A 21,829-nucleotide genomic window follows, 5' to 3' on the forward strand; every position below is an offset into this window, starting at 1 on the left:
AATGTGTTTGGCAGAGCTTATGCATAGCTTCTTAAGAGAGAGCTTTTGTTGCTGTTAGGCAAATACTGTATTTTAAAATCACCATACAAGAAGATAAAGTCAATACTGATTCTGAAACTGAACTGGCCAGAGACTGGAGGATGACATAAATGAAAGTCAATGACTGCTGGTGAAATTGAGGGAAATTATTTTTCTTATTTAGAGTTTTCCAATGGCAGTAGCTTTTAAAGTATGAAAGTATACAGGTAGCCAATAGGAATATGAAAAGATGCTCAACTTTGCTAATTATTAGAGAAATGCAAATCGAAAGTATGAGATACCACCTTATACCAGTTAGATGGCTCTTATTAAAAAGTCTACAAATAACAAATGTTGGAGAGGATGTGGAGAAAAGGGAACCTTCCTACACTTCTGGTGGGAATGTAAGTTGGTGCAGCCACTGTGGAAAATAGTATGGAGGTTCCTCAGGAAACTAAAAATAGAATTACCATATGATCCAGCAATCCCGCTCCAGGGCACATATCTGGACAAGATAATAATTTTAAAAAGATATATGCATCTCTGTATTCATAGCAGCACTATTCACAGTAGCCAAAGACATAGAAACAATCTACATGTTCATCAACAAAAGAATGGATAAAGAAATATGGTACATACATACAGTGAAATACTCAGTTCAGTTCAGTCACTCATTCGTGTCTGACTCTTTGCGACCCCACGGACTGCAGCACACCAGGCTTCCCTGTCCATCACCAACTCCCAGAGCCTACTCAAACTCATGCCCATTGCATCCATGATGCCATTCCCATCTCATCCTCTGTCGTCCCCTTTTCCTCCCGCCTTCAATCTTTCCCAGCATCAGGGTCCTTTCAAATGAGTCAGTTCTTCGCATCAGGTGGCCAAAGTATTGGAGTTTCAGCTTCAACATCAGTCCTTCCAATGAATAGTCAGGACTGATTTCCTTTAGGGTGGACTGGTACTCAGCCATAAAAAAAAAATGCTATTTGCTGCAACACGGATGCAACTAGAGATTATCATACTGAGTCAGAAAGGACAAATACTATGTGATTTCACTTACATGTGAAATCTAAAATACAACACAGGTGAACCCATCTGTGAAACAAACAAAATCATGGACATAGAGAACAGACTGGTGGTTGCCAAGAGAAGGGGGTTGGGGGAGGGATGGAGTGGGAGAATGCAGCTAGTAGACGTAAGCTTTTATATGTCTATATAATGCATAAACAACAAGGTCCTACTGTATAGCACAAGGAACTATGTTCATTTCCTATGATAAACCATAATGGAAAAGAATATTTTTAAAGTGCATGTATATATATGCAATAATTGTAAATCAACATTGTAAATCAACTATACTTCAATTTAAAAAAGATAAACATACACGTCCTATGGGACTGCAAACCTATACCTCGCTGGCACCACTTCAAGGAGTCCCCTGGGTAGCAATCCCCACAACTGGGGCTTCAAACCATAGACACTCCTGTCTGGGAGATTCCTGCAAGCTGTATAGTGAGGCAGAGGGACAGTGCAAAGATGCTGTGCCCTAGCCTTTGGTTCCAAAGGGCACATCCACATCTAAAGGGTGTGCCTGCTCCTCAGGCCAAAGCTCCAGGACCAGCAAAGAGGATGCCCTGGCAGAAATACTAGAGGGTGCCTCAGACTACCCTCCAGGCACTGCCCCAAGTGGTAGCCTGCCAAGAACCACCTTGCAAATTGCTACACTCCCATGGGACCCAGTGGCTCAGCAGTAAACAGCCTGCAATGCAGACAATGGGGGTTGGATCCTTGGGTGGGGAAGATCCCCTGGAGGAGAAACTGGCAACCCACTCCAGTATTCCTGCCTAGGGAATTCCATGGACCCGAGGAGCCTGGCGGGCTACAGTCCATGGGATCACAAGGAGTTGGACGCGACTGAAGCAACTAAACAACGACAAGGGACCCAGGCTTGCACGCTCTGCTGGCCCCCAGAACCAGTCGATCAAGGAGTGGCCCCGGGCGGCCGGTAGGGATGGGGCAGCCAGACGCATATAAAGGCGTCAATCTGGGGATCCCGGCCGCTGGCGGCGCTGCAGGGACAGCGAAGATGGCTGCCGCTGGTCTCCGCCCGCGAGCAGGGCCCCAAATGCCTGTCCTACCCAATGCCTGCCAACCAAACAGCCAACGGAGGCTCTCCCACACCGGGTCCGGACAGCCTGGATTGGCGCTTTGCCCTGGGCTTTGGGGCTGGTGAGTTCCGGGGCGCGCGGGCGGCGCGAGCCCCTTCAGGAACCGCCCCCACTACAGCCTCGTGGGGCCTGTGGACCGAGCCCAGTTTGTCTTCAGCGCTAGATATTTTGGGGTCTAGCGGATGCCACTTTTAAAAGTGGGAGTGCATGCTGCGGGGTTCAGACCCTTTCCTAAGCTCCTCGGTGAACAGTCCACTCCCGGGGGTGGGGAAGGTGGGACTGGCAGGGCTCGCGCTGAGACTGTGACGGGGCCTCTCTCACCTGCCTCCGTGTGGAGCTTCTTTCCTTCCCCTGGATTCGAGGAGTGCCTCAGCCAGTTTTTAGGTTTTTTTCAGAGGACGTTTTCCCATAGGTAGCTGTAGACTTGATGTGTTTGTGGGAGGAGGTGCATTCAGGGTCCTCTAAGGTCGCCATTTTGAACCGAGAACTTATAAATCTCTTCAAGGAACTTGTAAATCTCTTAATTGAAGCCAGGGTCCACCTGAGGGCCTTCCCAGGTGCAGTGGTTAAAGACTCCGCCTGCCAGTATAGGAGATGTAAGAGACACCGGTTCGATCCCTGGGTTGGGAAGATCCCCTGGAGAAGGGAATGGCAACCCACTCCAGTATTCTAGTCTGGAGAATCCCATGGACTGGAGAGCCTGACAGGCCAGCGTGTCACAAACAGTCCCACGCAGCTGAGCGAATGAGCACCACGCAGCTACCTGAGACTTGAGGTATATTAATAAAAATTATACTTTTAACCTCTAGTTCTTCTGAATCGTTGACAAAAGGGTCTTCTTTATTTCCAAAGCAAACAGGAGTGGGAAAAAGCTGTGACAAACTAAGACGTGTATCGTATTATGGGTTATATATCCTATTTCCTTCATCATCAGGACTCATGATAAAATGATTATATTATTAAAGGAGGCTGTCACGCTAGCTCCATGAACCTTTCCCCAGAGGTTGACCGTTTCATAAGTGAAATCAACAAGCTGATGAGAGCATTGTTGTTGTTTAGTCGCTCAATTGTGTCTAATTCTTTCAGGACACCAAGGACTGTTGTAGTCAGCCAGGTTCCTGTATCCATGGGATTTCCAGGGCAAGAATACTGGAGTGGGTTGCCATTTCCTCCTCCAGGGGATCTTCCTGACCCAGGGATCCAACCCGAGTCTCCTGAATTGGCAGGTGGATTCTTTACCAATGAGTCACCAGGGAAGCCAGATGAGACTATGGCTACATGCATAATATTTTAATAATTTTTCAAAACTTCCACTTGAGGGAATAACTTATGATCTGTTGTTATCTCATTCTCCAACTGGAAGAATCAAGAAAGGGAAGAGCAAATTTTTCAAGAGGCAGGATTAGCTTACTAAAACGTTCCATTCAGCATTTGTGACAAGGAAGTCTAGCATCTGTCAAAATGGTTCTCATTTCTTGGTTTTAAGGAACTGTGATTATAAACATGGCAGTGAAAGTCAAACATTATGGTATGTTTAGAGGCTGAAGGCAAAATTCCTTGAGATTACAATGGTATCTCATTGTATTCTCTCTGCAACACTCTGGCATACAAGGGGAGCAAATTCTGTAAATTAGTCATTGACAAAAACAACATGGCGCATTCCTCTTTCTCACAGTGTTCCTTCTAAAATTTGTCTCGATAGAACCATGTGTCCTTCATGATTGTAAGATAATTTTGTTTTTTTGTTTCACTGGAAGCTGTGCTTTACATTTTTAGAGTGACTCTAACAAAATGAGTTTTCTTATTATCAGGATAGGTTCAAAAGCCTCTTGAGAACGAGTTTGTTTAAACTAATGTCCAGTACAACTCTACATGACATGAATTTCCAAAGAATATTCAGGACATTCATATCATGAGGCGGGGGAAAGGGAGAGGGGAAATATCACAAAGTAATTTTATCCTGATTTAACCGTTGTACCAGTTCCCCTAAGATCAAAATATAATTTTCTTTTGTTCTAAAACAAATTGAGTCTGTTTTTTCGGTGACATGGCAAAGTTTCAGAAGAACCCAAAGCTGCTTGGTAAATAGTGTTCATATTCTTATAATATCTGTTTTTAAAATGTTTTGTGGTAAACATTTTAATAACAACACAAATAATACAAATATGGATAAATAATTACTGGAATACAAAATTCTCATGATTAAGCAGAGTCTCTTTGGGCTGGGCCATAGGAACCAACAAAGGGAATGTAAGCATATTTTCTGCTGTTTGTGTTAATTACATCGAAATGCTGTGAAAGTGATGTTCTAAGGAAAATAGACATTTGATGAAGAATTTGAGCAGGTTCACTCTTGTGATCACCAGAGATAATATTTAAAACTGGTTGCTAGCTCAGATACAAGGTATCAAAAAAGAACTCAGATGAATAGGTGTTATATTTACATAATGGACTACTCAGTAAGTGTTTGTATAACTTTAGTCCTCCTACATATGGTATCATCATCTCTAAGTTCTGAGATCTGTCCCATTTTATCAGGGAAGACATTTTAGGAAATACAGAACTATGCCTAGGGAACCAAAAATCAAGTCAGTTTTATTGTCAGTACTGATTTAATCTCGGCTTCTTAGTTCTAGTACATGGGCTTCTGTTTTTTTCCTAGATTTTAAACACATATTTATAAAAAGTTCTTATTTTACTTTTTATTGCTTGAGTCCTTTGTTTAAAGTCTTCCCAGTTCTCCTAGCTCCTAATAGGAAGGGTCCATGTATTACTTTCTTTTTTTTTTTTTTTTTCATGTATTACTTTCTAATTACCCTTCTCTAGGCTTTTTCTCTCTACTATCTTATCCCCTCTTTGTTTTCATGAAATGTTCATTTCACCACTGTATAAGTTATCTCTATCTTCTAGCAGGAATACATTGTACTAATTGTATATTCCTGGTGCTGATACAGATCCTAGGGTGTGTGTATATATATGTATGTGTGTGTGTATACATATATACCTGCCACACATGTGTATGGTAGGTTTTGAATGAACTTTTTCTTTCTAAATGAATGTATCAGTCTCGATCTACTCTTCTTTATTACAGAAGACAAGTGTGGTCAAATCCATTGTAAAACAATCTTCCTTTTGGTTAAATGCATAAAAGGAGTCCCAAAGAATGTCTAAGTAGTCTCTCCATTCAAATGTCATATTCCAATACATAGAGTCCACAGTGATGGATGTTCCAAACTGGATTCTCTGACACATTCAACTCATCTCCATGCTTTTGTCTTCTGTCTTTGATTGTTAGATCTATACTACACTGTTTTCTGTCAGCGCTTAGAGCTCTCTGTGCTTTTTAATATTTTGGTTCCTCCCCAGAAGTCTGTCTAGGTTGTTTGTCATCCTTAGTCACTTCTTAGTCTATTGTTGAATAGGAGGGTGGGAGAGAGTGTTTTCAGATCTTGAAAACCAAGGGAGAAGGAGCAGAAACCTCCCTGATGTCATTATCAGAGAAGAATCTGAAAGACTAGTTAATAATATCCCTTTACTTTTGCAAATAAAGTTGTCATTTATTACTTTATTATGTTGATTAATAAAAGTTCTGGTGATACAGCATTAAAAGTATCTACCTTTCCTTAAGGAACTAGTCTTTTATTTACTTTTTTTTTCATTATGTTAGAAGAATAGCTGTAATCCACCCTAGATTGCATTACAAAAGGCATCCTTTATAACCTTTTATAACCTTGATCTCTAGAGTAAAGGTTTTTTACCCTAGCAATTGTGGATACAGGCTATAGAAAATAGTTCAGAAGGTATGGGGTGGGCTTTTGGACTTGCTTCATCTTACTACTGATGAAAAGAAAGTGAAGTCGCTCAGTCTTTGAAAGTGAAGTCGCTCAGTCTTTGCGACCCCATGGACTGTAGCCTAGCTGGCTCCTCCATCCAGCCATGGGATTTTCCAGGCAAGAGCACTGGAGTGGGTTGCCATTTCCTTCTCCAGGATGCTATCGACCTGTATATTTTAGTTTGCTTGACTTTTATTTTACAAAACTTCACAGATGGCAACTGCTTATCTGGATACAAATTTTTACCTGTTAACCATGTTTTACAATCCTATGCTGTTCTTGGCTAGGCTTCCCTTACCTGTAACTAGATTTAAGTCCATTCCTATTCGTGCCGTTGACTTTAGCCCTGTCCTGTTTTATTTCGTTGTTTACTCACTCAGTCCTGTCCGACTCTTTTGAGACCCCGAGAACTGTAGCCCATCAGGATTCTCCGCCCGTGGGATTTCCCAGGCAAGAATACTGGAGTGGGCTGCCATTCCCTTCTCCAGGGCATCTTCCTGACCCAGGGATCGAACCCGTGTCTCCTGCATTAGAAGTGAATTCTTTACCATTGCGCCTTGGGGGAAGCCCAGCCTTGTCCTAGTGGTTGAATATATTTTTCTCATATGGCTTTGTGTACTTCTACAACATTTAATCTTTTGGTGCAAGCTAAATTCTCTAGGGGAGAAGCGGGGTGGGATGAATTGGGATATTGGGGTTGACACATACATACTACTGTGAATAGATAACTAACGAGATAACTACTTGAGAACCTGTTGTATAGCACAGGGAACTCTACTCAGTGCTTTGTGGTGGCTCAAATGGGAAGAAAATCCAAGAAACTGGGGAAATGTGTATACATATAACTGATTCACTTTGCTGTAGAGCAGAAAGTAATACAACATTGTACAGCAACTATACACCAATAAAAATTAATAAAAAATAAAATATTAAAAAGAAAACTAAAAGTGGATTTACCATGTAACCCAGTAATTAAAGATATGGGCAGTTTTCCTGGAGAAATTAAAATTTATTTTCACATAGGTTCTTGTTAAGTATAAAGTTCTCAAGACAAGAGAATGAAAACATTAAAAATAACCTTGATTTAGGAGCCTAGTACATGCAAACACATAACCCAAACTTGTTTCCTTATAAACCAAGTTTGAATTCTCTGGTGATGGTAGTGGACAACATGTGTCTGCAATCTTGGAATACAAGTAGACTTTGAACTCAGCTGTTGATTTCTAAAGTCCGTTTTTTTTCTTTTCTTTTTGATACAACAATCAAAAGTGATGAAACTATTACTTCTGTTGGAAATTCTTTTTCTGTGATTATGTGAAGATAGCTCTCCCCTTTCCGGCCATGGAGGGATAGGGATCATGGCATAGACCAGGCAAGTCAGAATAACCTATCTTATCTCCTTGGCCATTTTGTTCAGTGATAAGCATATGAGCTTGTAACTTATTCAGGCTGATCAGAGCCTCTCAAGGTTTTTTGTTTGTTTTTGTTTTTTTGTTTTTTAGCTTAGAGTTGTTAGGGAAGGCTATAAAAAACAAAGAACAAAAATCCATTAGCCTTTAAGTGTGACATATAGGGGTTACTACAGATGATCATCGTATTTATTTTGAAGAAGCCAAAGAGAAAGCCAGCAGGAACAGAAAGTTCTAGGAGATGGTCAAAGAGGCGGTACCCTCCATCTAGCCATGCTCGAAACCCCAGACCTGGCTCCTTTTCTTTGGCCACCTGATGGGAAGAGCCAGCTCACTAGAAAAGACCCTGATGCTGGGAAAGATTGAAGGCAGGAGGAGAAGGGGATGACAGAGGATGAGATGGTTAGATGGCACCACTGATTCAATGGACATGAGTTTGAGTAAGCACTGGGAGATGGTGAAGGTCAGGGAAGCTGGGTGGGCTGCAGTCCATGGGGTCGCAGAGTTGGACATGACTGAGAACAACAACACCAATGGTATGAATTAATACACAAATGCCTTTTCTTCCCGAGATAGCTTGAGTGGGTTTTCTACTACTGGCAATCTAATGAGTCAAATTTGACACTGTAACACACAAATTGAATCATTTCTTTTAAATCTGAAACCAAGAATTTGTCTTGTTTCAGATAAAGGATAATATAGGAGGCATGAATTTGTATTTGAACTAGCTAAGATAAAGAGTTCAACATAGCAACACAGCATAGGCAGATAAAAAAATATTTTTTCAAGAGACTAATACCACAACCACAAAAAAAGTATTTCTATATGCATTTGGCTAGGAACTCCACTTATTACATAACCAAGGAAATGGAATAATTAACTTCATGTGGTGGGGCAGACTAGGCAGGTCTAGATAGTCAGATGCGAATGGGCAGGAAGGTAAAGAAATACAAGGAAGAGAGAATGTGGAACCAGTTAGATATTAGTAGGAAATTCTAGTCTATTACTTAGACAATTATAAAACTCTCTTTTATTGGCCATAATGGCTTTCAATATGTTCTATGCCCTATGCACATCAAATATCTCTATTTCTTGTAACAAGTCTGTATGTATTATTAATTCTGTTTTACAAGAAGGAAACTGAGGCTTAGGAAGTTGGTGAAGGCCGTAGAGTTAAAGAACAGAAGTAGAGTTTGAACTCATAGCTTTTGATTTTTAAAGTCCAGTTTTTTCTTTTCTTCTTGATACACCAACCTACTCCCTTGGAACGGGGACACCAGAGAGTGCAGTGACTGTCAATACATTGACCTCATCAGGTTCTAGCAGAAGATCTTGAGGTGGGCAGGAAGATCATTGAAATGGCAGTCTTGCTTTGGATATATCCTTTAATGAAAAGAATATGTCTGCTGCAGGTGATCAGCATCGTTTCCTAGCTTAGGCAACGGACTGGGGAGCCAGGCTTCCTGGATTCAAATTATGGCTCTAGCACTTGCTAGTTGTGACATCATGGATAAACTATTTACCTCTTTGTGTTTCAGATTCCTTATTTTTAAACAGGGGCTATTAATACTGTATGGACTTCCCAGGGGGCACTAGTGGTAAAGAACCTACCTGCCAATGCAGGAGATGTAAGAGACGCAGGTTCGATCCCTGGGTCAGGAAGAACCCCTGGAGGAGGGCATGGCAACTCACTCCAGTTTTCTCGCCTGGATAATCCCCATGGACAGAGGAGCCTGGTGGGCTACAGTCCATGGAGTCGCAAACAGTTGGACACGACAGAAGCGACTGAGCATGCATGTATTAATACTATATACCTCTTAGGATTGTTATGAGAATAAAATATGGTAATGTTTGTGAAGCCCTTCAGGAGCACTGGGTGCATAGCAAGCGCTACATAAATGTCTATTAAATAAAATAACTTTAATGTATTATTAATTTACAGAAAGTATTGTGATTTAACATTAGAGTATTGTTACCTTCGAATTGGTTCCTCCAAGTGAGGATTTGTTTAATTTGACATTATTTTCTTTTTTGTTTTTAAATGGCAGAGGTATGTAATTATTTGTTTTGACACTGTTTTCATTTTGGCCTGGATGGTACTTCGATGGGGGGGGCTGGCCTGTGTATTTCAGGATACTGAGCAGCACCCTTGGCCTCTACCCACTAGAGGTCAGTAGCGCCTCCCCCATGTGACGACTAAAATTACTCCAGACACGGACCAGTTTCCCAGTCTCGATGGCGAAATCGTCCGCTTTGAGAATCACTGCTCTCCGTGTAGGAGTTAATAGCTGTAAACCTCGGATTTGTATACCGTTATTAGCACTGACCACGTTATAAAGTGGAGCCAATGACTACTATCATTACTACTACCACAGACGTTTCAGAGTCAAAACTCAGTAACTTGTTAGAAAAGTTCTTGAAGGAATAAGATCGTGTCACCAGTTTGCTGTAAAGCCTGCCGAATTTCAGCACTCTTTGCTGAATGCGGTTGTTTCTGTAGTCAGCGTCCTCTGGTCTTTCCATGCCTTCGTGCGTTTCCCCGCGGTGCCCTCCTGGGTGTAGCACTGCCGCGTGTCCGCCAGTAGGTGGTATCCATGAATAGTGGGATCCACAGCCTTTCCTTCGCAGGCATGCTCAGATTTCCTCTCCCACTTGCTGTGCCGAGCTCCCTCCGTAGGGATATCCTACTTCTTTCCTCTAACTTGCGGGGACGGGGCGGGGTAGGGGGGAGGAGTTTTCAAACAGAATTTTGGCTTTCCTTATTGTGAAGGAGGTTTGCTACACTTTATAGAGCAGCAGATATTATGTATGCGTAACTCTACGACATGAGTTGGCTGCCATGACTTGTAAGCAGAATATAGAGGCAATTCTTTGCTGGATATTTAGAATTCTGCTACTTTGGGTATCCAGATTGTGTTAGTTCAGCCTCCTTCGCTGACCACGAATTACTGCATCCACAGTTCCATGTGTCGATGTGGGGACTGGCCTAAGAAGATAAGAAGAGAAGACTGAATGGTACTTTTACCTACTGCATTTTAAATGCCCATAAAAGCACACTGTCTCCTCTATTCGTATATCACAGTCAGACCGTTGAAGCATTCCAATTCTAGTAGTGAATTATAAGCTTATAGAAGTAAATCGGATGCCATTGTCATTTTCATGTGCCACAGGGTACTTGAAGGTTTCAAATTCCAGGAAGATGTAGACTAGATAGCAATATTACAGTTTATAAAATTTTAGTATATTACATTTTAGTCTTTTCCTATGCAACAGTCTGAGTCTACCGCATCTGCCTTCTCTGGATTTTAAATTCTGTTTCTTCATTCATCATCATGGAGGAAGCTACATTCCCTTTATTACATGGCCTGAATAGATCAGACTTGCTCTTTGGAAAATGGATACAAGAAACCTTCAAAAATAACATTGTCATTTATGAGCCAAAAAGGCAGAATTAAAAGCAAAAATTTTTCTGGGAAGTAAAGTGAGGATTAATCTTCAGAGAAAAGTTGAAGGGTGGCTTTCTAAATTAATTTATTTCATCTGACACATTGGAAGGATTTTGCTGTTTCACTTCCCTCGGGCCATTTGTTACACTTGTTATAAAATCAGGATGAGTCTATCATTGCCTCCAGCTTTTCAATCTATAGCTGACCTTGTATTCCAATCAATATTATACTGATTGGTATTAATATTGCAGAGAGCTAAAATGACTGGTTCAACGGTGCCTTGGTTTGATCAGTTGTTAGGTATAGATCTAGTGTTAAGAATTCTGTTACTCATGAAATTATGATCAAACCGATGACCTCCTAGTAGAACTTGGACAGTTTAGTAATAATAGATTATCCTCAGTTAGTAGAATAAAGTGAGGCTTTACTAAACAATATGCACCAGGACGTTCTAGACATATTTTTATTTTAAAAATTATTAGAAGTTTGGAAAAAACTTTTAAATAATATTTTTAAGATTTATTTACATTATGATAAATTTGATCGATCTATCTTCATTATCATCATTCATCCTTCAGTCATAACATTTTGTCATATATATATGTATTTAAAGAAATCATTGCTGGAAATCTCTATGTGTATCATCTTCACCTCATTCCTATTTATCCTTCTCTAATCATTTTCTAGGACCAACCTAGATAGCATATTAAAAAGCAGAGACATTACTTTGCCAACAAAGGTCTGTCTAGTCAAGGCTGTGGTTTTTCCAGTGGTCATGTATGGATGTGAGAGTTGGACTGTGAAGAAAGCTGAGTGCCGAAGAATTGATGCTTTTGAACTGTGGTGTTGGAGAAGACTCTTGAGAGTCCCTTGGACTTCAAGGAGATCCAGCCAGTCCATCCTAAAGGACATCAGTCCTGGGTGTTCATTGGAAGGACTGATGCTGAAGCTGAAACTCCAATACTTTGGTCACCTGATACAAAGAGTTGACTTATTTGAAAAGACCCTGATCCTGGGAGGGATTGGGAGCAGGAGGAGAAGGGGACGACAGAGGGTGAGATGGCTGGATGGCATCACCGACTCGATGGACATGGGTTTGAGTAAACTCCGGGAGTTGGTGATGGACAGGGAGGTCTGGCGTGCTGCGATTCATGGGGTCGCAAAGAGTCGGACACGACTGAGCGACTGAACTGAACTGAACTGATTCTCTTGTGAAGATATTTGGAAGTTTTGGTTTTTGATAATGTTGGGAATACTAACCGTTCTTATACTATTTCATTCTGTTTCTCTTTTTTCAATATGAGTTTCTTCTGAAAACAAACCTATATGTCAGTTTTTGGTAAGGCTTTCTGGAAAATTACTATAGGAAAAGATAAAAAGTTTGATATCCTCTGTGCTCCATGGCCTTTATATGCACCTTTACTTTTTTCACTTTTGACACTACATCTAATTGATTATATCTGCCTTCTTTACTGTGGATTTCCCTGGTAGTTCAGATGGTAAAGAATCTGCCTGAAATTCAGGAGACCTGGATTTGTTTACTTCAAAATAATAATTGTTGCTTACTTACTATTGATTTCTCCATGATACCTAACATGTCATTGTGCATGGATAGTAAATGCTTAATAAAAATTTTTTATATTGAATTGAATGATTCTGTGATTCTACCAGGAGACTGGAAAGCTGCTCATATATCAGAAAGAGTGAGCGGTCACCTGTTACTGACAAAGCGGGAATGACCAAAGGACATGTCTCCTGATTAGAATATCATTCAATAAATAGCAGTATTCTGGGCTACCTCAAGGACCGTCCTGATACTCAAGGAAGTCCAAGGATCCTTCATCTATTTCTCTTGAGTTTTGCATGATTAGGTGATTAGACTAGGGTCAGGAAGGGGGCTGTCAAGTTTGACAAGCAAAGGTTAGACATCGGAGATTTGTTACATTTGTTTTATACTCTACAGCTTTCAAAATGCTTTAATTACTATATATTTTGTCAGGTATTGTATGTATATTTTATAGGAAGCTTATATTTACATATTTCTTAACTAAATTGATATATAAGAAATTAAGGGTGGAGGAGTTCCGGAGGATTCCTTGGGTCTTTGATGGTGCCAATAGCCTAACAAGTCTAAATGTAGTTCCAAGAAGTGTATAAAGGGAAGACTTACCGAGTGATTGAGTAGTGATGGTTTAATGAAAAGCAGGATGACTGAATTAACATTTGGTCAGGTATTCAAAATATCTCTAGAATCCATTCTTCCAGAATGTCTGCATTCTTCATGACCTTGCTTACATTATAGTTTTCTTAATGATGTCTCTTCCTCTTTTGTTTGTTCTTTTAATGAATCCATCTCTCATATTGTTGCTAGTCATTCTTTTAAAGATAGGACTCCTCATTTCTGTCCCCTGTTTGGAAACCTCCAATGGTTGTCCCACTCTGGCAAATAAAGTATAATTACATTAGTTAGACGTGGGGAGATGTAGTTAGGGTTTCTCAATAACATTTTTCATGATCCTTCTAAGTTGCCTAAGGGACTTAGATCTGTTTTCCAGTGGGAGAAACTGTCAGTATCTCCAAGGGGTTGGCACCTGGCTTTTTCTAGTACTTTTCTGAGCAGCTGGCACTTAAGTTCAGGCTTTTTGATGTCAAAGAAGTTTATTTCAACCCAGACTCTATGAAGATTAGTTCATCTTGTGCCATAAAAAATAAAGTCAGTGTGGGAATGGGGCAGGGAGGAAGAACAGTCACATGGCATGCCCCGCTATACCCTGTTCCCAGGGACTCTCTCCAAAGGATGCCATAGGATGCTAAGAGATGGAGAATCTTTGAAACCATTGCATTTCTGTCCATGAGTTTGGCCCATATTAAACCCTCTCCAATACTCAAGGAAAATGAGATTCTTGACTGTATACTTCAAATATGCCTTTCTCCCTATTTTCATGCTTTTTTTTCTGTTTTATTCCAAGCTGTTTGCTGCCTCTCTCATATTCTGCACATTTGTACTCTAATTACTTACATTCACAGTATCTTTTCTAACTTATTTGCCAGGGGGTCCTACAGTCTTGGTCACCATGACAGTTAAACAGAGCTGTACCATAGAGCTATTGGTTGCCTACAACACTAATACCCCATTTCTGATTTTTCTTCATCTAAAAAAACCTGTCTGTGTAAGTATACCAATTGGTTGATGGTTTAACCATGAAAAAATGATTGATTTACACTGATATGGACAACTATGTTAGTGGGAGAAGAAACAGGTCTGCAGTATCACAGAGTTCTTAATATGTGTGTTTGACTATGCATGTTTATACAAAACTCCAATCCTCTATTTGTTTGATATATATATATATTTTATTCTCAAAGGTTACTAGTCGGCTTTCACTGGGTTGTCGATACAAATTGTCCCCCAAGATGGTTCCCAGAACTGCCTACTTAACATGTTCAAATAAGATTTATAACTCAAATCATTGAACTATCATGTCATTATAGAATAAGGACTAGTCTAGTATCTGAGGATATTTTGTTTGAGAAAGAACTTTATGTAATTCTTTCTTGCTAATAATCCTTATGCTAGATGATAATTATCCAAGTGTGTGCAAATTGTATTATGCTTCTTTGAGAAAAGTTATACAAAAACTCAGATATTTACCTTCCATTGTACCATATATGTTGTTGTTCTGTCCCTAAGTCATGTCTGACTTTTTACGACCCCATGGACAGTAACCCTCCAGGCTCCCCTGTCTATGGGGTTTTCCAGGAAAGAATACTGGGGTGGGTTGGCCATTTCCTTCTCCAAGGTATTTTCTGGACCCAGAGGTCAAACCCATGTCTCCTGCCTTAGCAGGCTCTTTATTATTGAGCCACCAGGGAAGTATCTTATATGGATGCCAACAAAAAAACCCATGGAGAATATTCAGTGTTAAGGATAGAGGATGAAGTGACTAGTTTGGTTGAAACATGAATTAACTGTAGGAGAGAACAAGAATAAGTGAGAGATTATGGTAAGCAGAAAAAGATGGCCCCAAGCATTCTTGATATCTGGTGATATTTTTCCACTTGTTCAAATACAAAATTTTGGTACTTTTGCAAAGATATTTGATAGATGAATTGAAGCCCCAAATCTGCTAACCTTAAGATAAGCAGATTGCCTTTGTCGTTCTGATTTGACCTTCAAATCACCTAAAAGCAGTGAATTTTCTTTAGCAAATTGAAGAAGAGGTCAAGAGATTCAAGGCAAAATAAGGATTTGATGTGCCATTGATGTGCCATTGACTTGAAACTGGAAAGAAAGGAATGAAGGAAGCTTTTAGGATTTGGATGACAGGGACCAAGGAAGGAAATGGGAACCCAGTTCCACAGTTAGGACTGGATGAAGCACAAACTGGAATCAAGATCGCAGGGAGAATTATCAATAACCTCAGATATGCAGATGACACCACTCTTATGGCAGAAAGCAAAGAGGAACTGAAGAGCCTCTTTATGCAAATGAAAGCAGAGAGTGAAAAAGCTGGCTTAAAACTCAGCATTCAGAAAACTAAGATCATGGCATCCAGTCCCATCACTTCATGGCAAATAGATGGGGAAACAATGGAAACAGTGAGATACTTTATTTTTTTGGGCTCCAAAATCACTGCAGATGGTGATTGCAGCCATGAAATTAAAAGACACTTACTCCTTGGAAGGAAAGTTATGACCAACCTAGACAGCATATTTAAAAGCAGAGACATTACTTTACCGACAAAGGTCTATCTAGTCAAAGCTGTGGTTTTTCCAGTAGTCATGTATGGATGTGAGAGTTAGACCATAAAGAAAACTGAGCGTCGAAGAATTGATGCTTTTGAACTGTGGTGTTGGAGAAGACTCTTGACAGTCCCTTGGACTGCAAGGATATCAAACCAGTCAGTCCTAAAGGAAAGCAGTCCTGAATATTCATTGGAAGGACTGATGCTGATGCTGAAGCTTCAATACCTTGGTCACCTGCTGTGAAGAACTGACTCTTTGGAAAAGATCCTGATGCTGGGAAAGATTGAAGGCAGGAGGAGAAGGGGATGACAGAGGATAAGATGGTTGGATCGCATCGCCAACTTGATAGACACGAGTTTGAGCAAGTTTCAGGAGTTGGTGATGGACAGGAAAGCCTGGTGTGCTGCAGTCCTTGGGGTTCCAAAGAGTTGGACAAGGCTGAGCGACTGAACTGACCTGAAGGAACTTAATTCTGCAAATAACAAGAATGGAATTTGAAGTATATTTTCCCCTAGAACCTACACATAAGAACTTTGCCTATCTGGCATTTTGGCCTTTTAATGCCATGAGCAGAGAACCTGGCTATGCCTGCTTCAGGCTGGACTTTAGACCTATAAAACTGTGAGCAAATGACTTGGTATTGTTTTAAGACACTCAGTTTTGTGGTAAATTTGCTACTAAGCAATAGAAACTGAATGTAAAGGACATTGCAATTATTGGAGTGAGAGCAAATTGCAGCTTGGGCTATGGTGATGGGCAGTGAAGACAGAGAAGAAAAGAGACAGAAGTAAGATTTTCAAGAGCTAAAAATGATATAGTTTTGTGACAGATTGAGGAATAAGGGATATGGGTTAGGTGTCTGGTTTGTCACAGTTCATAGTTTGTCACACTTTGGAAGGCCACCATGCTAAATGGATTATGTGATGGTTGTGGAAAGTAGTGAACATGAATTGGGCTTTACACGTGTAGAGTTTGATATACTTTTGAGACAATTGATAGGAGATGCCAAGTAGGCAGTTAGTTATGAGTCATTGGTGTACTAATGATTAAGTAAGGTCATGGGCATGGATGAAATCACCAATGGAGGGTATGGTAGAGGGTAGAACTTCAAGAATATTAATATTAAATGGCCAAGTGGAGGTCAGTAAGCTCACATAGAGATAGAAAGGCAATCAGTTGTGGAGGTAAATGAAGTGTAGTGTCATGGAATCTAAGAAGTCAAGTATCTCAAAGAAAAGAGCATTGCCACTGTGGCAGAGGCTCCTAAAATATCATGACGTATTTCACTTGGAATTCGTTGAATGAGGTTTTTTTGGTTACCTTGAAAAGAGCTGCTAGCATGAAGTGATGGGAGCATAAACCAGACTGGAGTGAGATGAAAAGTTAGGGTGAGAAAAAGAAAGCATTAAGGATTAAAAAACAGAAGCATTTTGCTTGTGAAGGGGAGATGATCAGGAAGTGGCTGGGGATGTTTGTTTTGTTTACTATAGGAAACACTTTACATATTTAAAAGCCAAATAGAAGACTTTCCTGGTGGTCTAGTGGTTGAGAATCTGCCTGCCAATGCAGGGGACATGGTTTCCATCCCTGGCCCAGGAACTGAGATCCTACGTGCCGCAGGGCAACTAAGACCTCTCACCACAACCACTGATGCCCACAGGCCCTAAAGCCCATGCTCTGCAACAAGAGACACACCGCCGCATTGAAAAGCCCACATACTGCAACCAGAGAAAGCCCACAGGCTGCGACAAAAACCCAGTGCAACCAAAAATAAATAAACATTAAAGAAAAAGTATGTTTAAAAAATAAAAGCCAACTAGAAAGACTCAGTTAAAAGGAATTGTTACAGAGCACAGATTTGAGCTCCCTGTGTCATACAGCGGGCTTTCAGTGCCTGTCTAACTTTCCATGTGGTAATGTGCTGGACAGAAATGGTAGGGACCTAACAGAAGCAGAAGATAATTAGAAGAGGTGGCAGGAATACACAGAAGAACTGTACAAAAAAGATCTTCACGACCCAGATAATCACGATGGTGTGATCACTCACCTAGAGCCAGACATCCTGGAATGCGAAGTCAAGTGGGCCTTAGGAAGCATCACTAGGAACAAAGCTAGTGGAGGTGATGGAATTCCAGCTGAGCTATTTCAAATCCTGAAAGATGATGCTGTGAAAGTGCTGCACTCAATATGCCAGCAAATTTGGAATACTCACCAATGGCCATAGGACTGGAAAAGGTCAGTGTTCATTCCAGTCCCAAAGAAAGGCAGTCCCAAAGAATGCTCAAACTACTGCACAATTGCACTCATCTCACACACTAGTAAAGTAATGCTCAAAATTCTCCAAGCCAGGCTTCAGCAATACGTGAACCCTGAACTTCCAGATGTTCAAGCTGGTTTTAGAAAAGGCAGAGGAACCAGAGATCAAATTGGCAACATCCGCTGGATCATTGAAAAAGCAAGAGAGTTCCAGAAAAACATCTATGTCTGCCTTATGACTATGCCAAAGCCTTTGACTGTGTGGATCACAATAAACTGTGGAAAATTCTTCAAGAGATGGGAATACCAGACCACTTGACCTGCCTCTTGAGAAACCTGTATGCAGGTCAGGAAGCAACAGTTAGAACTGGACATGGAACAACAGACTGGTTCCAAATAGGAAAAGGAATACATCAAGGCTGTATATTGTCACCCTGCTTATTTAATTCATATGCAGAGTACATCATGAGAAACGCTGGGCTGGAGGAAGCACAGGCTGGATTCAAGATTGCCGGGGAATATCAATAACCTCAGCTATGCAGATGACACCACTCTTACGGCAGAAAGTGAAGAGGAACCAAAGAGCCTCTTGATGAAAGTGAAAGAGGAGAGTGAAAAAGTTGGCTTAAAGTTCAACATTGAGAAAACTAAGATCATGGCATCTGGTCCCATCATTTCATGGGAAATAGATGGGGAAACATTGGAAACAGTGGCTGACTTTATTTTTTGGGCTCCAAAATCACTGCAGATGGTGACTGCTGCCATGGAATTGAAAGATGCTTGCTCCTTGGAAGAAAAGCTATGACCAACCTAGACAACATATTAAAAAGCAAAGACATTGCTTTGCCAGCAAAGGTCCGTCTAGTCAAGGCTATGGTTTTTCCAGTGGTCATGTATGGATGTGAGAGTTGGACTATAAAGAAAGTTGAGTGCTGAAGAACTGATGGTTTTGAACTGTGGTATGGAGAAGACTCTTGAGAGTCCCTTGGACTGCCAGGAGATCCAACCTGTCCATCCTAAAGGAGATCAGTCCTGGGTGTTCATTGGAAGGACTGATGCTGAGGCTGAAACTCCAATACTTTGGACACCTGATGCGAAGAACCGACTCATTTGAAAAGACCCTGATGCTGGGAAAGATTGAAGGCAGGAGGAGAAGGGGACCACAGAGGATGAGATGGTTGGATGGCATCACCGACTCAATGGACATGAGTTTGAGTAAACTCCGGGAGTTGGTGATGGACAGGGAGGCCTGGCGTGCTGCAGCACATGGGATCCCAAGAGTCGGACATGACTGAGCCACTGAACTGAACTGAACTGAGCTGAATGTGCTAGAGGGATGGGATGGGCGGGAGGTGGGAGGGAGGTTCAAGAGGGAGGGGACATACCGATACCCATGGCTGATTCATGCTGATGTACGGTAGAAACCAACACAGTATTGTAAAGCAATTATCTTACAATTAAAGATAATTTAAAAACAAACAAGCAAACAAAAAAAGGACTTAAATCTACGAGAGAGAAAGAGGGATAGATAATGCAGTTTCCTGAGAAGATGGAGGAGATGAGATCCAAGGCAAATATGGAGGGTACATTCCTTTAGTGTAAAAGGAATGACGGGATATTGATAGGTTATTATTTGCCCAGGTGACAACTTACATATTAGGGAAAATGAAATTAATGGAGTCCCAGCCTGATGGCTTCTCTTTTCTCCAAAAACTATGAAGCATTGTCATCTGCTAAGAAAGTGGGGAGAAAATGAGCCATTATAGATTAAGGAGTGATGGATAAAGTCTAAAATAATCATGGTATAAAATGGAGGACTCGAATGTACAGGTAGTTTGTGAGAAAGCTTAAATGTCATAACATTAGTGAAGATTTTCTTTTCACCTTTTCAGCAGCCATTATCCTTTGCCTTCTCTTACTCTGAGGTGAAACTAATCTATAATATCTTCTGCTCTTGAAAAACCATCATAGAGACAGTCTCAATGTATCACACCCATCTGTTAGCATGTCTTGTTCCTCCAAAAGGCTGTGAACTGCACAAGGCCATTTCTGAAATTTTAATTTATATTTGTACTCTGAGGTTGAGCAAATAAGGAAAACAAAACAATATTATTAGGGCCTGCTAAAAAGAAATACAAATAACAGTAGTTTAAAAAGTTGAAGTATTATTGACATAAAATATATTAGTTTTATGTGTAAAACATAATGATTGAACATTTGTATATATTGCAAAATGGTTTGCACAATAAGTGTAGTTACCATCTTCCCCCATACAACGGTAATACAATGTTGTCAATTGTATTCTCCCATACTATACATTATATCCCTGTGACTTACCTATTTTATAACTGGAAGTTCGTATGTTTTGACCCACTTCACCCATTTCACCTTCCCCACCCCACAACATCCTTCTGCTCTGGCAGCCACCAACCTGTTCTCTGTGGCTCTGGGCTTTGTTTTGTTTTTGTCTGTTTGATTCCACATATAGATGGAATCATGCAGAATTTGTCTTTCTCTGACTTTTTTCACTTAGCATAATATCCTCAGGGTCCATCTATGTTGTTGCAGATGGCAGAATTTCCTTCTTTTTATAGTTAAGTAGTACATATTCTATTGTATGTGTATATACTAATACCACCTCTTTTTTATCTATCCATCAGTGGACATGTAGGTTGTTTCCATGTCTTGGCTATTGTAAGTAATGCTACAGTGACCATTGGGGTGCATATATATATATTTTCAAATTAGTGTTTTCATTTTCTCTGGGTAGATACCCAGTAGTGGAATTGCTAGATCTTATTGTAGCTGTGTTTTGAATTTTCAGAGGAACCTTTATTCTGTTTCCCTTAGTGGTTGCCCAAATTTACATTTCCATCAACAGTAAATTCCCTTTTATCTGTATCTTCACCAACACTGGAGATTTCTTGTCTTTCTGATGATAGACATTCTGATAGGTTTGAGATCATATCTCATTGTGGTTGTGACTTGTGTTTCCCTGGTGATCAGTGATAGTGACCATCTTCTTGTGTGCATGTTGGCCATCTGTAGATCTTGTTTGGAGAAATGTCTATTCAGGTCCTCCAACCATTTTTTTAGTAGGATTGTTTGGGTTTTTTTGTTATTGAGTTGTGTGAGTTCTTCATATAGCTTGGTTATTAGCCCCTTATGATATATATGATTTATGGATATCTCCAGCTATTCAGAAGTTTACCTTTGGTTTTGTTGATGATTTCCTTCACTGTGCAGAAGCTTTTTAGTTTGATGTAGTCCCATTTGTTTATTTTTGCTTTTGTTGCACTGGCCTTTGCTGTCAAATCCAAAAAAGCCTGATGTCAGGGAGCTATAGTAATTTTTAAGAATGGAAGTCAACCATTATTGAACACTAACATGGGTCACTTCATTCACTTTTCTAAGTACATTTTAATTTTCTTATTTGTAATTTAATTTTATCCTTACAGGCACCTTAATTTGTCTATTTAATAGAATAGGAAAGTAAAATTTAGAGAAGTTAAATATCCCCATGGTGATACTGTTACTAGTGGAAAATTCTTTGGAACCCAGGTCTGCCTAATTCAGAACCCCAAGGTTTTTTTTTAACTCTATCTTCTATTCTCTGTGGTACTTATTTATTAAGATTCTATTTCAAGATATGTTTCTGGTGAATCTTTAGAAAATTTTCTCTTTTAACCTATTGAAGGGAAAAAGATATTACAGAGCAAAAATAAATTCATTCATTTTGTGTAGATGGACTTTTTGTAGCGAGCTCTATTATAAAAATATTGCAAAAAAAATTGATGTGGGAACATCCCAGCTGTTTTAGGACTGCTCTAATTGTTTGGGCTGCTCTAACAAGATACTGGCTGGCTTATAAATCAGGAATTTATTCTCACAGTCCTGGAGGCTGGAAGTCTCAGATCAGGGTGCTGGCATTCTCACATTCTGGTGAAGGCTGT

At 40.3% G+C, this 21,829-nt stretch overlaps 1 protein-coding gene across 4 annotated transcripts in view; it reads left to right on the top strand.

Moving 5' to 3' along the window:
• The first annotated feature begins 2,099 nt into the window (after positions 1–2,099).
• GNGT1 (G protein subunit gamma transducin 1) overlaps positions 2,100–21,829 on the top strand; it is a 265,894-nt gene continuing 246,164 nt past the window's right edge. For all 4 annotated transcript variants that reach the window (XM_043462609.1, XM_043462613.1, XM_043462607.1 and 1 more), the window contains exon 1: positions 2,100–2,247. Coding sequence is in view for 2 of the 4 variants with exons in the window: in XM_043462607.1 (XP_043318542.1) it covers positions 2,105–2,247 (143 nt within the window). In the remaining 2 variants the exon portion in view is untranslated. The remainder of the gene's footprint in view (positions 2,248–21,829) is intronic.

The sequence above is a fragment of the Cervus canadensis genome, chromosome 3 (assembly GCF_019320065.1).
Source record: "Cervus canadensis isolate Bull #8, Minnesota chromosome 3, ASM1932006v1, whole genome shotgun sequence".
Classification (NCBI taxonomy): Eukaryota; Metazoa; Chordata; class Mammalia; order Artiodactyla; family Cervidae; genus Cervus; species Cervus canadensis.